The sequence below is a fragment of the Dermacentor variabilis genome, chromosome 11 (assembly GCF_050947875.1).
Source record: "Dermacentor variabilis isolate Ectoservices chromosome 11, ASM5094787v1, whole genome shotgun sequence".
Classification (NCBI taxonomy): Eukaryota; Metazoa; Arthropoda; class Arachnida; order Ixodida; family Ixodidae; genus Dermacentor; species Dermacentor variabilis.
In genome coordinates this window covers 17,401,489-17,419,149 of record NC_134578.1, presented here as the reverse complement: position 1 = coordinate 17,419,149, position 17,661 = coordinate 17,401,489, and the positions used below count along the sequence as shown (strand labels likewise).

At 47.4% G+C, this 17,661-nt stretch overlaps 1 protein-coding gene across 1 annotated transcript in view; it reads right to left on the bottom strand.

The window, feature by feature from the left end:
- LOC142564820 (homeobox protein OTX2-like) overlaps positions 1–13,605 on the bottom strand; it is a 163,020-nt gene extending 149,415 nt beyond the window's left edge. The window contains exon 1 of the mRNA XM_075675991.1: positions 13,290–13,605. Coding sequence (XP_075532106.1) covers positions 13,290–13,560 — 271 coding nt within the window. The 5' untranslated portion in view covers positions 13,561–13,605. The remainder of the gene's footprint in view (positions 1–13,289) is intronic.
- Between the last annotated feature and the right edge of the window lie 4,056 nt (positions 13,606–17,661).

The window sequence follows — 17,661 nt, the reverse complement described above, 5'->3', positions numbered from 1 at the left end:
GGGGTAAGTTCCGCAATTCATAATAAGCATCACCTAAAATATATCATCAACAATTACGCACCAATCATAAGATACAATTCTAATCGCTTTAAAGTCGCGAATCATCTTTAAAGGGACACTAAAGCGAAACAATAAAGCAGTTTAGATTAATGAAGCATTGCTTGAGAACCCTGCAGGCAGTCATTTAAAAAAATAGTTTGATTATTAGATGATAAAATGAAGGTCCAAGTATCAGTATTTGAATTTCGCGCCCAAACCCCAGCGCCGGTACGTCAGCGTGACGTCAGGGATTCCAAAGTATGTTTTCGCATTTCGGCCGCGTTGGCTGAATAAAGGTTCCCGAAACTTGCCATGTTTAATATTTGCTTCCTTTAGAACACAATGTAGCCAATCTGTACCGCTATATATAATTAGTAGGCCCTAGAAGATGCCATCAAAATCCAAGACGTCACAGCACCCAGGTGCGGGAAATTATGTAGGCGTCGCCACCCGTATTTCGTTCTTGCGCTTTTTCTGGCTTGCCAAACGTCTTAAGGCTCAACCAGACGTACGCGTTCCAATGCGCCCGCACGCGCCGCACCACGCCTGGGCGCGTACGGCGTCAGGCGCGGAGGCTGTTTCGCGTGTCGGCGCGCGGCGGCGTGGAGACCTACAACCGCTAGAATTTTTGCGCCCGCGCCGGAAGCTGCCGCTCGCGTCAGTAGCATGACACACCTCACATGACCACGGCAAGCCAACGTCACTTCCGGAACGACTCTTCGCGCGACGTTCAGGCAAGCTTGTGGGAAACATGGCGGCGGTCCCGGCTGCCCGCTTCGAATTGAATTTGGCGTTGCTTTTGTAAAATGCACTTCGTTCGTAGCAAATGACTGTGTAAACGGCTTTCGCTTAGTCTCAGGCCGCTTCGACGACAGAGTATTATGGGTAACCTCGTGGTGTTTTCGAGATCGCTTCTCGTTTCGAACGAGTCGAAGCCTAACGAAAGAAACGTTCGAGATGTCAACGCCACCTGTCGCTAATGGCGCGAAATAGCCGCAACAACGGCATATGGCCTCTGAGATTCGAAGATATCGCCGGTCAACTAAAATTGTAGAAAACGTGCGCTGCTTAGCGTACGCTATATTATAGCGTATAGCGTACGCTGTAGTTGCTGACGCTAAACTAAAACTGTCTAATATGTAACACATTGCTTAACGAGGCCGTTAAGCGAAGGCTAGACTGCCTTGAACATGGCAAGCTAGCAACACTGCGCCGCCGCGACGAGACGCGCGGCTACGCGCGGCAACTCGTGCATCGTTTGGGTGCGCGCCCTCTTCCTCCGTCGGGCGCCACGCGACGTCGAGTCAGCGCGGCGTGTGCGGACGCATTGGAACGCGTACGTCTGGTTGAGCCTTTATCGTTGTAAGAGTGGTGTTTTTGGTGTTGTAGAACTCTAATTTACTGATGCAGAAGAAATCATTTTTCACTTTAGTGTCCCTTTAAAGGAAGGATGCACCGCCAATCGGTTTTTATTTAGGCCAACAATCCTGTTTGCTGAACGTAATGAAAATTATATTTTGTAAACTCGAAGCTGTAGGCTAGAACTAGCTTAGCAATAAAAAGCAATAACATAATTTTTTAAACTGAACCTAGTGAGACTTCCAAAGCGGTCTAAATTTTTCTATTATATGCAGTGCTCCGAAGTACACCAATAGAGTAAGGAGCATGCAAAATAGCAGAAGCCATGATCTCTGAGCCGATGCAACGTGCCTAAACTCGGATCTACAAAAGATAGAGTGCTGACACACGTTAACCGGAACAAAAGTGTATTTCGTCACAAATTCTTGCGGAGGCATACTTCTCGAAACCGGAGCTAAGCGCCAAGATTTGTGCTGAGTGGATGAATGTTGAATATTGCTCTGCTTCAATATCGCCATTCATGCATGCGCCCAAAAATTATTAGTGATTCGTTAGTATTCCTTCCTTTTTTTTTTGGCAATTTGCTAACATCGCATTGCCCGATGTCCGCAAGCACCATCCGCTTCAAGGTAATCTCTGTTGCGAGAGAATTGCGCTCTACGCCGGACAACTTTTTTTTAAATATATCGTTTTCCTGAAAATGAAGTATTCGCCTGTTAAACAACAGAGCGTGCAGCCTTCCGGAGTCTTACACTGGACGTTGTCAACTTTCTGTCTGGATCGATTTTGACCACTTGAGGTTCTTTATTTGGGCAAAGCAAAGCACTGTTGACGAGTGAGTTTTCTTTCATTACGCACTCATTGGAACACGCGGCCTCCACCGGGATTCTAATCCATGACCTCGTGCTCAGAATTCTCGCTCCTCGCCTCACAGAGTATAGGCCGTCTCCTCTGCAGACTGGGAGATGCTAAGCTGGGCACCGCGATCTTCCACCATGTTTGTCAAACTCGCAATCTTAAATCGTCACTTCTAATCGGCTCTCGGGGCTACTACGATCTTCTCTGATTGATTCAGTCAAAACACCCGCGCAGCGGGACTTGACCGATATGACGGAATTCTGTCCTGTCAAATTGCAACACGTCCAAATCACGCCATGTTCACGTCTCTGAGCCAACCAGGGAGGCCACGGCAGCCCCCTGCGCCAATCACGAACTGATAAAGGTGATGAATTCGACACTACGGCAAACTTCTGCGCAGCACTATGGCTAAAACACGGGGGTCCCCAGTGTTGCTTCAATCTAGCGCGCCCTTGAATGTTTTGCCGCCCTATGTGGACCGGGCGCTGCTGTCACCAAAGCCCTCCGGCACTGCGATGCGTACACTCGGCGTCAAACCTTCACGATCCGTTTAAACGCGTTTGCGCGTATTCTATTACCGAAATCACTAATGGACCCGTGTTACCGGCGGGTAAATGGTTGTAGGGACTTCATTTCCTTCAACGTACAGTAAAGAACGGACACTAATGCAATGCCCCGAGAAACGAACTTATCAAAAAGAGCGCTCCCTCCCCGCAAGGTATGTTGCTTTATTCGGGGCGGGTTCTCCCATTACGCATTCCCTAGGGAGTGGAGGGGGCCCACTATCCCTAAAAACGGAGGAACGGCAAAGGGAGGTGGAGGGGAGGTGGCACAAGGGTCGCGCTTTGAGACCAGGAGGGACGGGTTGCTCTTCCGGGGAGAGACTTCGCTAACCACTCCTAATAGACTCGTTTGGCCACCAGGGAATGGGCGGTGGTATGCGCCTTAATAATGCTCATCACTGTACTACCATCCCCGTCCCCGATTTTCCCCCAGTCTTCCCTCTTCAGAATTCAATGCGCCTGCCTGGTCAGCTTTTGCACTGTGTGGCTTTTAGGTGTGTGATTCCGGTTGCTTTGGCGGTGGCGTTGAGTGAGTGTGCCCACGTGCCTCGGACAGAAAGTGGCTGCGGGGAAGAAAATTCCCGTTGCTTGAACTGCTAAAAAAATGCTGTAGCATCAGTTACTCGCCCGTATCAAAACTTCCCCTATCCCACAATCTCACACCATCGACATCGTCCCAAACTCCATTGATCTTGCGCAAATACAGCCAACTGGTAACAAACAGCAACATGAGAACGACGGTGTGCGAAAACGAGCCACATAATGCCGCTGGCACCACACGTGGTCTTGCTGACGCTGTACGCCTCAACTCTTCTGGGAGACATGTCATTATTTGCCACAGCACTCCCGTATACGCGGCGTGTACTACATTTTCGGTGACCACACAGTACACGTTTATTTTCTTCTTCCTCTTTAGATTCGAACCAGCACGCTTTCACCCAAACTCCACGATTCGAACCCGCGACGCCACGTTCGACACCGGTTCGCCACATCCGCTGAGCGGCGCAGTCAAAACGAACAGCGCTCTCTGCTCAATGAAGACTACGCGCGCATTCCCCTGTCCCGCGTATTGAAGAAGCTCGTTAGAACTCGTACACACAAGCGCTCGCTCGGCCGCCCTGCGAAATTGGCCGACCACCGAGGGGCGGAAACTCGAGAACTTGACGCTCCCGCACGCGCCTCCGGTCCACTTCCGGGAGCACGCTGGCGCCACCTATACGCCACCGGCGAATGGGTGGCAAAGCGTGATGGCCCCCGACGTCGCTGCGCACATCTGTCCTCCCGCGGCCGGCGGTCTTTTCAGTAATCCTCGCCCAGACACAGTGAATAAAGAAGGCGCCCAGCGTGAGCAGGGAATGTCGCCTCGCTTCTTCCCACGTGGGCATCGTGTTTCAGCGGACGGCAGGCCCGACTCGAGAGGGCGCGCAAACCCCCGCCGATGGAGCCACGTGTCGACGCGGGAAGAACGCGCGTAGTGACGTCGGCACACGTGTGTCGCCGCCCTCCCACTCTTGTTCTGAGGCAGAAAGTACTTCGCATGGTCGGCGGACCATTATATTACGGTGGACGGCGCGTGCTAAACGAGTCGTATCCGGTTACACTCGTTAAGTGAAAGCGCGGGCTCGAGAGAGTAGAAAGAGTTGTATTCTGCCTGCACGTAAGTGTTGCGGATCATGGAATACCGGAACACCACAGTCAATTACGGCAGCACGATGATGATGAATATTTGGCAACCCTTTTAAAACGAGGCGGTGAAATATGGTCACCTAGCCTGCTTGAGTTAAACACGTATGCTATACATTACTTTTCATTTTTGCTGTTCTCGTCGGCGTCGCCGTGAGGTTCGGTGTAGACTTAGGTATATGTATGCTATATGTCATTCCATGCTGTATGGCATGCGGTATATGTGGGTTATATTGCCACACCATTCTATGACTAAAGTTGCTCATACTAGGTCTTACATTCGTGACAAAATTATTCCTCAGCATGCTGAGAATGCCAGCCCACAAGCAAATATCATGAAACAAAGCACCGACAGCGCATGCCTTTTAACCTAAATTTTCTCACTCTTAACTATTAAAAGTACGAAACAATAACAGAGCTCATACCTGGAAATGATGAAATTTTATTAGCGCGGCTGTGCACTACGTCCGGGATCGGCGCAGGAAAGAGGTTTGAAAGATACCCGATACGGAAACGTGCTGGTAAAGTCCCTAAGAAAGACGCTGGCTTTAATTAATACATATAACTGAAATTGTCCGTTGGCAAGATTCAAACACAGTACTCCTATAGCACAACAGATTGTATTTACTTAGTCAGCTGGCGTTTACTTCAATTCATACTGCCACTACTAGCTACGAGCCTCATACTTCGTGGACTTTTCTAACATGTTGCTATCGCATTCATTGCTTTTTTTTCGCCCTTATGGTGAAACTGTGGTAATTTTTGCGCACATGCACTTAATCCTTCTTGTCTTCCTCATAACCTATCTATCTGCCTTGTACCGCTACCTATACCTGTAACGGATCCGGTTGTATCAGTCTATTCCCTACTATTTTTGCCCATATTCTAAACGTATCCTAGTTACCCCAACTGCTGACCGGTTGATGCTTCTCTCCTCTTCAGATCCAAGCGCTTTTGGAAGGTGTACGTTACATGGGTGAATCCCTTCGCATTCTGTTAGGGTGTGCTGAGTGGCCTCCGAATTCTTGCTGCTGCATACATATGTCTCATCTTGTTGAGTGTATTTGCCTCGGTATGTTTTATCCTTACGCAACCAGCTCGTTCCTCAAATAGCAAAGCGGTCTTTGTGTTATCGTACAAATTTGCCCTTCTTATTTCTGTCTTCCCATTCTTATAAATCTTCATGTTTATTTCTTGTTTCCATTCTTTGCATACAGTTCGCTGTATCTGTTTCTCTCACTTTCTTTCTGATGACTCCTAGCTGTCTATTTACACTCACAATCACCATGTCATTGGTTGCTAACTTTCTTGACCTCTTCCTCCATTCCATGTCTACGCTTTTCAGCTTCAGATACTTGTGCACTTAAGCCGCCCATTTAATTTCATTCATGTTCCTGAGTCTTTCTTCTAAACTAATTCTGCTATGCATTTCTCTGACTTCAAAAGAAGCCCAGCCCATGTCACCCTGCACTGCCTTATTTGTGGTTTTAACGTGGGCTCCTAATGCCAACCGGCCTATACCGATGTTTCGTTAACTCCCAACCCAGACAAGATATCCGATTTTAAGCTCAGAATGGCATTTGCGAACGTTAGCGCTGGCACCATTACTACTTTCCAGATTCCACTCACCATGAACTCATATTTATTGTATAGCCCCAAAGTGACCCATGTCGTTAACGCTGCATTCCGCTCCCCCTTTATTGGCAGATTACTTTGGTGAGTGCTTGAGTAAGGCTTTCCTTCGTTTATGCATACGCCGAGGTATTTATATTGCTTGACTATAGGTGTGACTTGCTGTTTAGTCGATACCACGTAATTACCCGTCCCCTAATTTAAATATAATAATCCCCGACTTCCCTGCGCTAAACTGAAGTCCTAAGTACCAGCGCTATAATAGCGACTTCTCGCGGCGGTTTGTTCAGCCTGCGGCTTACATTGTACCTAGGCTGACCATCGGCTAAGTTCTTCTGATCAGAGAGACATGAAGAAAAGCTTTTTTATTAGATAACAGAATAACCGAACACCGCATGCAGTCATCGACGGCAGCAGCTGATGATGATTTAATGGCATCCCCTTTGAAACAGGGTGGTGACAAATCACCCAGCCTGTTTGATTTAATCAGGCGTGCACTATAGCAGCCGTGCCATAGTATAGCGACATCTTGCGGAAGTTTTATGAACCTGCTACTTACATTTCTCTTTCGCTGATTTTCGGCAAACTACTTTTGATTAGCCTGTGTATTGCACCTTGTTTACCCGCACATGTAGGGATTGTTGTAGCATGGAACAGCCTACGAGGGTGAGACGAATGCTAGATTTTTTTTTCACTGTTCCGAAATGGGCCGCTAGGTCGGCCGACGCTAAGCCGGTCGACGCTAGGCTGGTAGACGCTATATAGGCTGGTCGACGCTCACGCGATAACCTTGAAATTGCGCTAGACTGTACATGAATATTTGTCTAATCTACGTATTTTATGGCTTCGTACTATCTACTAGCGTTATTCGTTACGTCCCGTCTTCCTAAATTTCCAAGAAATTATATATTACTACGAATGAAAGCAAGAAGTTTCTGGGCAAATGCATAATTATTGCAAATTGTTCCATTTTTAACTGAATATCGTGATGAAAAATGATCAGTGTGCGAAGACACGACGCCGTTCGAAACCGGAAGGACGAAGTTAAGGCCAATACTTGTAGTGCCCATCATTAGCGTAGTTTCAACCGGCCTACTCGTAGCTCAGACTTATTTCTAGAAACATTTTAGGTGACATTACGCTAAGAAAACAGCCAGAACAAAAAATTATTTATTTATTTATTTATTTATTTATTTATTTATTTATTTATTATACCTCAAAGGTCCCTGAACGGTGCATTACGCGAGGGCAACACGCAGCAATGGCGACATGCAGCAATGATGCACGACGAAACAGACTATAATGATAAAATCCCATCGCGTGGTCGGAGACCTGATATCGGACCAATCTGAGTAGGAGTCTCGCCACGGAGTGAACCCGCGCCAGCGCATTTGCAGCCGAGAACAGAGCGCTCACGAAAAAAAAAGGTCTTGAACGTGTATACGTAACCTCCCCGGTTCCGTCGGCTCAAAACACGAGGCCGCGAAGAGATCGAGCGGCTTACACCGTGCGAGACCAAAGCGGTCTTTGCATTGTGCATCGGCGGCGTATGTACGGAAAGGGAGGAAGGAGAAGAAGAAAAAGAAAGCCCGCCTAATCGTCTTAGCCCACGGCGTGATCGCCTTAACCAACGTACTACAGCTGCTGATAATGCGGCACGTCGGTTCACGGAAAGCCGCTCCCGTGGCGGACACTGAATGGGGAAGAGATCATCCCCACTTTACTTCTTTACAAGCCCCGCGTAATCACGTGATAGGAACAGAAAGAGCCAGTGGATTGGATTCGCGGCGAGAGTATCGGATGAAGACCGCAGAGTGTGTACACGGTGTTACTCTTGAAACGATTACGGGGGCGCCCAACAAAGGCTGTGAAAATCGTCAATGAGTGCCGTGTAGTGTACGAGACACATTCCACGCGCCGGAATCACCGGCGCAGTTCTTGACGGGCCTTTTTTAGCTCCTTCAGGTGCCGTGGTCACATTTGTGAACGCGACTTGTTTCCTTGCCTGTGCTGTCGAGTGGTGGCAGGGAAAAACAAAGCACCAAGACACTGAGGTTCGGGTGAATTGAACCACCCGCATGATCAACGTGCCTTGGTTTCAGCTCCAATGTGCTTCGTGCTGCTTCAGATGACCACTTTGCTCAAGGTACTGTCAGTTTGATAGGATGTGCCGTCTACCGGCAGCAAGATAGAATTTTTTTTTGTTCGTAATGCATGCAGTCAATAATGGAATTTTGCATGTGTTTCAAGCATCACATTGAATTTTTCATCCCAAGAACGTAACTTTGCCGACTGTAAAATGATCACATAATTAATTACGATCTAACTACATTGACTCATCCAGAAATGCTCAAAGCACCATACTACCTCACTGACTTTCTGCCAGTGGGGCGTCGAGTGCCTTAGAATGAAGTTGAATAAATGTTTCACATTTATAGAGAGCCCTTCTCAATTGTCCCCTGAAGGAGCTAGTGGTGCGCAGAAATTAGAAACTTTCGAATATCGAATCGCATATCACCTTATTCGATTGGGTATTTGAGTCTAATAGTAATAATTCGGTTTCGAAAGTTACTTTTCACATACACCCCTTTCGGTAGTTATTATAGGCATGTAATCCACACTTTGTGACCTCTATCGTAAATTTCACCCTCATCTCTATACCCCACGGATAACTAGATTTACAAGTGGTTATTAAATAAATTAACAAGTCGAGAGTTTTACCTCGGTGTTTTAAAACAACTAATTTAGTTAGGATAAGCCTGCGGCCAGATAAGTATGCACATCGCTGCCATCACCGAACTTGAAACTTGGGGGTGTGCCGCTTAAATTTAGGGGTGGGGCAACATGAAATTTGGGGGTGGGACAACATAAAATTTGGGAATGGGCCAAATTGAACTTTGGGAGCGGGCCAACCTGAAATTTGAGGGTGGGCCAACTTAGAACTTGGGGGTGGGCCAACTGAAATTTGTGGGTATGCTTACGCATACTTAGGCAACTCCAGTGGAGTTTCTGCACAATTTCTTACTTGCAATAGCAATCTATTTTGACTCCTTGGCTTTTATTAATGGTTCGTACCCACTACGGTGGCGTGGCCAAGAATAAGATGAGTTAACAAGATAATTTGTCAAACCTAGAAAGAAACAACAAATAACATATTTTTCTCAGATGAGAAAAGGTCAAATAAAATATTTAAGAATTCAGCAACCAAATTGCCCTGATTCCGTTAGAATCTTCTTCACGGCTGCACAGACAAGAAATCCCTATGACAATGTCCAGAGAGTAGAGTCCCAAACACAGGATACCGGGAATGGGATACCGGGAATACCGGGATACCGATACAGTTAAATGGTCCTTATAAAATATTTTTCTTAAGTGACGAGAAATGGTGGCATGATAAGCCGAAGTGGTCCGTCCTCTCACCATTGCCACAAAACGTGTACAAGGGCGAGAATGCATGACCAGCTCTATGCAGATGATATACAGACTGATATACGGATTAGTGAACAGGACTTCAATTCTTGGACTACGGCAGAAATTTCTATTCCTAGAGAATGGGAGGCGTTGGCAATCAGTTATATTTGCTAATGGTGGGTACCGAGAGACTTGCATAACTGCACACCTCCTGAACCTTTGCAGCAGTTATGAAAGCTGACGCAGGAAGCATCTGGAGAACTGTACCGTGAACTAAGGACCACTCTCACCGAGCCATCTGCTATTTTATTCATAACTAGGCCCTTATGTGGCCAGATACTGAGATCAAACTAACTATAGGGTTAACCGAGAGTTATTCATCCAGTGTTCTACTGAGTGTCACATTTTGTGTCGTTATTCTGCCTTTTCACGCAACTTTCTTTCCTTTGCCAAGTGACAAGGAGTAGCCGGTGCAACCATGAAGGCGCCAACCTCTCCTGATATCCATTTAAATAAAAAAGAAATTGAGAGGGTAACGGATAATCAAGCATACATGAAATGCCTGAACCACTTTTTGCAGTGAGAGCTGAAAATAAACATACCGAATCCGTTATTTTAACCACTGTCGAGATTCATCAAATCACTTTTCATAGGGTCAACATAACCACCGGAAACGCAGCCATATATCTACCTGTACCAAGTCAGGAAATCCTGCCAAGAACGGCCAGCCAAAAGCGACATATAAAATGCCAATGCAACATTTTCCTTCGGTTTGTGAGGCGTCCGTTGCAAAGATAGCGTTTATTTTTAGGCTGCAACAAGTGATCTTGCAACGACCATTTATTATACTCTTAAAGAGATGCTTAGCATTGTTCAGATAGAGATATCCGAGAATAATCTGGAGTCTCTCTCTTTCACTACCCATTAATGGGACCTCACATATTCGTGCATCTTAAGGGACCAACAAGTGCCTGTGTGAAGTTTACGAAGCTTACAGTGTATATGTGTATACACACACACACACATATATAAATATATATATATATTTCGTGAAGCTTCTTTGTCATATGTGCCTCTTCTCATTTGTGCATTTGCTCGAAAGTTCTACTTGAAATGACATGTTATATTCGATGTTCGCACTTGTTCGTGTCACATTGAATGAAGCATCCTTTGTTTTATGTATTTAACCAAGCAGAAAAAATTGAGGCCAACTTCAGTACGTACCATAATCTCGGGGGCAACTGGAGTAATTTTCAAGTTGCACGCTCGATGAGACCACGATATTGCAACGCAGAAAACACCGAGTGGCTTATTTGCAGTTTTTTAGTGGAACCTCGTCACCGTGCACTTGAAAGCGTGATTGTTACTAGCCGCTGAGGCTGAATGAATGTGTGTTGCTTAGTGGCGCAAGGGCCAGGTAGGCTGTTGAAGTTCTAATATTTTTGTATGCATATTCTTTTTTGAGACAGTGTGCAATACAGTTTTGATTTACTGATGAGCAATACATACGCGTGTCAGTGCGTATGCTCGATAAGGACGTTGGATGATGTTTACGTGGTGGTGAACTGGAGACGGTCACATCCTTTGTAAGTGGCATGACAGTACAAATATTAAATTACATTCTTGAGTTCTACGCGCCATAACCACGACATGATTATGTGGCACGTCGTAGTGCGGGACTGGGGAATAATTTGGATCACCTGGGGTTCTTTAACTTGCACCCATTGCGCAGTACATGGGCGTCCTTGCATTTCGCCCCCATCGAAACTGGGCCGCCGAAGCCGGGATATACGGCCTGGGGCATATATCAACGCAGCGCCAAAACCACTACACCACCACAGCAGGTAGCATGACATTATAGCAATAGGAATTGGTTGCCTATTTTTGCATAACAGGGAAAAAAAAGGAAAGTGATACAATTACTGCTGGTTGCACCGTAACTGCGAAGCTACATCTGCTGACACCATAGCGGCGACCAGCAGCTGGGGTGTGGTTAAGACGAGAGGAAAGATACAGGGAGAGAGAGTAGGACGGTGTGACGTTTCGATAGCTCGTACCTTTTACAAGCTTCCGATTTCGTGCAAACCATGACGTGCTCAGGTAAGCTCAGCACACCTGCTGAGTTTTCTGTTAGATGGCTAAAAATATGGGTGAAGTCCGTCTATACTCTTACAAATAAAAAGCGTGACCAATGGTGGGACCTAACCTGTATCTTACAGCACAGAACTCCAGTGCTGTATAGTGCGTTATAGGCCACCATCCCGTGCATGCTTCCCTAGAGTCGAAGTCACTCTCTGAAGTCCCGGGCGCCTGTGTCACGTGCCAGCTTCCCAACTTCTCGCATTCTTCGCTCACGACAGCTAACGCTTGGATACACTGTGCATAGGCTGCACTGCCTTCGGGACCACCCAATACTCTGCCTATAACGCTACCGCCTAAAAAAAAGCATTTAATAAACCCACGCGCTACGCGCGCACCGACTTTCTTTCAAGTTGTCGTGAAATTGCGTACAGCTAAGCAAAACCTCTTTTTTTTTTCTTTGCTTTACGCCCATGACTCATGCTCTTTTGAGCACATGCTCTGGCTGTGCCCAGCCCTTAACGCCTGTCCACACATCACGAAAGAACAATGGCAGGAAGCTCTCAAGAGCAGCAATCTCCACATTCAACTCCAGGTTGTCCAGAGGGCCCATGACATTGCGGCGGGACTTCATCTCCCGGTCCCATCGCGGGCAGAGCCACCGACTTGATCTTCGGGAGCCTTCGGTTTTGGCTCCCCAAGATCTCAGTCGCTCAGGACTCAAATAAAGTTCGTCATGTCATGTCATGCTTTACGCATCGGTATAGTTTCTCGCTCATGCCGCGGTATACAATTCCATGTCATATACTATAGTGCGTCTTAGTATCGGCAGGCAACCAACAAGTTCCTGTCGTCTGTACTGTTCGTGTGACCGACTGGCTCAGTTCCAAACTCCGTTGCTTTGAGGTGATGCTGTATAAGTCCAATGAGGCCTTTTCAACAGTACGGCGTCGGAGTTTATTCACAAAGTAGCAATACCTCTTGTTTGTACTTCTTTTTCTTTACAACCAAGCGAAAAACATATCTACAACTCGCACGCGCCGTATTTCGTGCCGATAAGAATAACGTATCATAAACATGCACCAACCTTGCCCAGCAACAAGTGTTTTGTTTTACTTTTTTATTGTGTTTGGTCGAAATTCCCTAGTGTTCACTACATGTTCTGGCGTGGTCGCAAGTTCAACATACATTGAGTTCCCAATCCTACAACGGTCTTTAACTCAGGCTAACAGCGACAGTAAATAAATAGGCGTGGTATCATCGCTTACGACGGGAAAATGTTTCTCCATACTTCGCAATGTAAGCGCGTGCTCTATAGCCGGTTGCTGAAGAACGAGTAAGGCGTTTGAGGACGTGGACACCAAGCCGACGGGGCGACACGTACGGAACACGCGTCGCTGTGCCTGGCGCAACGACGCAAATAATTACGGAGACCCATAGTCGTCCAGCTCGTACGCGTCCGGGCTGTGCAGATTAAGGCGATGCCCCTTGACAGGAACTCCCGAAACAGCGATCGAGGCTGCGGGTGCGTGTCTGGGAGCCGCGGCGAATAACTCACGCGATCGACGGCGAAATACGCCGCGGCGGCACACACCGCACGCTCCCCGTGGTTATCGATCGTGCAGCGAGGAGTGTTAGTGAAGACGAGTCAGCGACAGCGCTCACCATTTCTGTCAGAACTTGGGTGCATCCATGGTGACGGAGGGCTCAACACCTGAGCAACAGACTCCTCTTCCGCGGCGGTCTGCCAGTCTACCGCCCAATGGGTGTCCGCGGACGCCCAGAAAACGTCATCGTGCGTAAATGGTCCGTAATCGATGCCGTAACTCGTCGACGGCGTCCTGCAATCGCTCAGGTTTGCCGACGGTTGTTCGGGGAAAGAAGACACAGGTGTCCAGTCAGCGACAGCGCTCTCCGTTTCGGTCAGTCGGTCCATGGACGACGTCGGCGCGGAGGGAGGGGGGAGGGGGAGGCGCAGACCGAACAAGCCTTAGGTTTTGGCTGACGGCATTCTTGCGTGCTGACCGCTGCCCGCCCGTAGATTTCGGTAGTTTAGCGCTTGACTAAGGGTAGTAAGTCCAGGGACCGAGGGCGGTCGTCATGAGCGAACTGTAACAGTCGAAGAACATGGCGCAAGGGACCAGCCAGCAGCAGCGGACGTCGTCTGCTCGCGGTAGGCTGCCAAGAATGCCGGTTGCCGGTGACGCATGCCGGGAACTTGAGTGAAGAAGGGACCATGTGCGAGAATGTCGCTGCGCATGCGCGAGATGTGTATACACTTTTCGAGCAAAATGCTATCTACCGTCATAGAGTGGAAGGACGATGTATATCGCTCCCTGTTTAACGGCGTAGCCTTTACCGTCGCGGAATGCTGCACAGCTGTCTGCTTTGCTAAGTCACCGCAGTAGTTAATTAAGCTGTCTAATTAGAACGGTAAAAATGCATTGCTTCTTGGTAGCCAAGGGAGTCAGAGCCATGAGGACGTTAAATTCTCGAAGTAATTTGCGGAAAGCCTTCGTGCTTCCGCTTTCTTGGGGGCAAAAGGGGGGAGGGGGAGGCGGGAGGGGCGAGAGCTTTGTTCAACAAATTCGGTAGAAGACACTTAAGACTGCTTAAAGTGTGGGAGTGCGAAAGCGTTATAGCGTTTATAGATTTCGGAACGCCACGAACGCGATCATATTATACACTCATGGCGAAGCGCTACCCCCTCCCCATTGGCTGCGCCGTGTTAAGAACGGCCAGCTGCAGTGCAAGTTTGCCAGCCATTTACGCCAGCGGTGGCAACCTCATCTTGGAATGCCGCCGCCAACCTCTAGCCACGGCGTGACTAAGTCGACTTTGTGTCAGGAACAATACGCACGTCCTCCACTCTACGTCGCTTCAGCTAGGATGCGTTTGACGAAGCAGGCTTTGTGCTGAAACCGCCACCGTTACGCTCTAGCCTCGTCGCCGTTGTGACTGAAGGAGTTCGACGAAGCAGGCTTTGTGCGCAACACGACAACGCGTACCTGATCTGCTACCCGGGCACGCTACCCGGGGGGGCTCCGAGTTCTACAAAATTCGTGTGGTGTCGGTTTCGGACCGTGAACACGTGTGTGTGTGTGCATGTGTGTGTGTAAACCGTCCCGCGGAGAGGCGGCTATAGTTTACGGGGACTAAACGAACGTTCGCGTCACCTCGTATCGCGGGAGGACCGAGTGTTTGAAAACTGCTGTTGTGCGGATGCTCGACACACTTTCTTAAGGAGTTATGTTAGACTGATGTACTTTCTCAAGCAGTCATGTTAGACTGATATAAATACTGTAAATAAACCCATACTCCTCGTTCTCGATGAGAACCAGTCCTTCCCTTCATCAACGTCCTCAGCGTGGATAAGTTGTACGACGGAATGGGCCAGCTACCTTCGAATTCATGCCCTACTCCAATTTTGACAACGGATCACGAGCGATGGGATTCAGCCCCCAATCCTGACAGCCGTCATATGCCCAATTACGCTCACTCTAGGCACACCTTTCTTTAGACAGCGAAAGCGTGGATTCGCCGTGGCGTCGGGGAAGCGTGTTCGATTCCCACCCGCAACGAAACGCACGGAATTTTCTTTTCAATGCCTTCAATTTACTCTCACGCCTTACAGGAACCTGCCTGACAAATTTGACGTCCATGTGAGCATTTTTTACGTGTTATTACTTCCTGCGCCGTCGGCCATTTTCGGTACCATCGCTCGGTCACGCCGCCGACTACGCCCACGGGTTTTCGCGTAATGGGGCATATAATGCTTTCGCAGTTAAAAAAAAGAAAGACTCACAGGAGGGCCCACTTTACACATACTCGCAAAAAAATTCTTGCTCGATTATGCGGCACTGTAAAAAAGTCGTTAGTCTACCTCGTTTCAAAAATGGTATGGCGATAGATAGTCACCCTGTGTCGCTGATGACAGCAATCGCACAACTGCAGCAAGCGAACACAATCAAATGGTTGTGCGCCTCAAGTGGCAGCTCGAAGTCGCGGGTCAGATCCCAGCCACAGCAGCAGCATCTTGAAATGGCGCCGAAATGAGAAAAAATAAGAGAGAGAGAGAGAGAGAGAGAGAGAAAAGAAAACGCTCGCACACTTCAATTTAGTCGCACGTTAAATGGCCTCAGGTTTTGCAAAATTATTACAAAATCTCCCATTGCGGGCGGGGCTCATAATCAGATCTTCATTTACACACGTAAAACACCAACCTTTAATTACACGCTCCCGATCCTCCCAGTGAAGAAGGGCGGACAGAACGGCTACCCGAGAATTGCCGTAAATACTCGACTAAAGCCCGAATTCTTGTAAGAGCCGCACCCCCAATTTGGCAGTCCAAAGTTAAAACGAAATTCAATAAAGTTTCGCGTGGCGTTCGTTGTCTTTGGACTCCGTTGTGAGAAGCTGTGACGTCACAGCTCGTCGGCGTCTCGTCACCACGTCTCGGAGAGTTAAGGTTACGCGACCTCCAACACTCCAGGCGCGTGAGAACACAGCGCGCACAGAGACACCAGCCATCTCGGCTCGCCCTCAGTCTTTGCACCCACCGCGGTTCAATTTAACTCGAAGATATGGCGCTTGGGCCGTGTATGGGCTCAGCCGAGCGGATAGCCATGCGCAGCCACCACAGGCCGATTCGTTTAAGCGTTAAACATTGCATGAGATTAAGTGCGTCGCATAGCACAAACATTACATCATGACATTATACACGTTACATAGCATGAAAATATTCAAAATTATATACGCATTCCGAAACATTAGCATTATGATTTGAAAAACTGGACTAATTGGTTCATGTCCTAGCTCTCTTGTCTGCGTTTATACTTTCAAAAGCACTTATTCGCTGGTGTCCTCTTTAATAGCTTATCTCACTTTTTGTTACACCCTCCCCCATCCATTTTACAATGATGTTTCTAGGTTGTCGACAGGCGTTGATGCCGGAAGAGGATGATTTAGATATTTTGTTCATTATCCTCTCGCAGGAAAAGAGCAGTGAAAGATGTCCTTATAGTATTCGCAACAGCTTCAGTAGTGGTAGCACTGTAATAAAGATGTGCGAAGAAGTAGTAGCAGTTATCGCAGTAGTATTAATACTGCTACAACAACAACAACAACAACAATAATAATAATAATAATAATAATAATAATAATAATAATAATGGTAACGTTTATAATTAAAAAGACATAGTACATTCCTCAGGCCTGCCAAAGCCACATTATACCGTGTGACCCAGCTAAGCTGTTCAACGAAAAAAAAAACATGGAAAGAAGCACGATGCAAGATGTAATCTTAAGACCAACGGTGTTAGATCATCATACTTCTGATGACTAAACACCGTGGGTGTTATGATCGTATCTTGCATCATGTTATTTTAATACATTTTTTTTCGTTAACTAGCTTGACGAACCTTAGCTGGGACACCCTATATATATATATATATATATATATATATATATATATATATATATATATATATATATATATATATATATATATATATATACGTTTGACAGGAAGAATATAGCAATATCAGCCAGTAGTATTGCTACTATACTATTACTACTTCTTGTGCACTACTTTCCCCATTAAGTAGTGAAAGCAGTTCAGTAGTAGTTGGAGTATTAATCAACCATGTTGGGCGTTTAACGCGCGTAGGTAACGCGGCGGAATAAACGACCGCGGAGTTGCTCCTTTCGGGAACGTCGACGGCATTCACGAACGAGTGCTCGCTCATTTTCGTATGCAGCCGGAGTGGAGCCAGTGGATAGCCCCGAAAACGAAACTAAGCGAAGAACGAACAAATAAGCGCGACGCGCAACGTAGTACGGCTGGGCCACAGATGCGTGCCGTGTGCACACGAAGCCGGCTCGTTGCCGTATCAGCGCCAGATATCTCGTTTCCAATGCAAGTAGATAAAGCATCGCCCACCGACTGTGCTCGGCACAAGCGTCTCCTGTCGCGGTAGGCGGTCCCTGCTCTGCCATGATTTAGGTCGTCTCGTGTGGTAGCCCCGTACGACGAGGA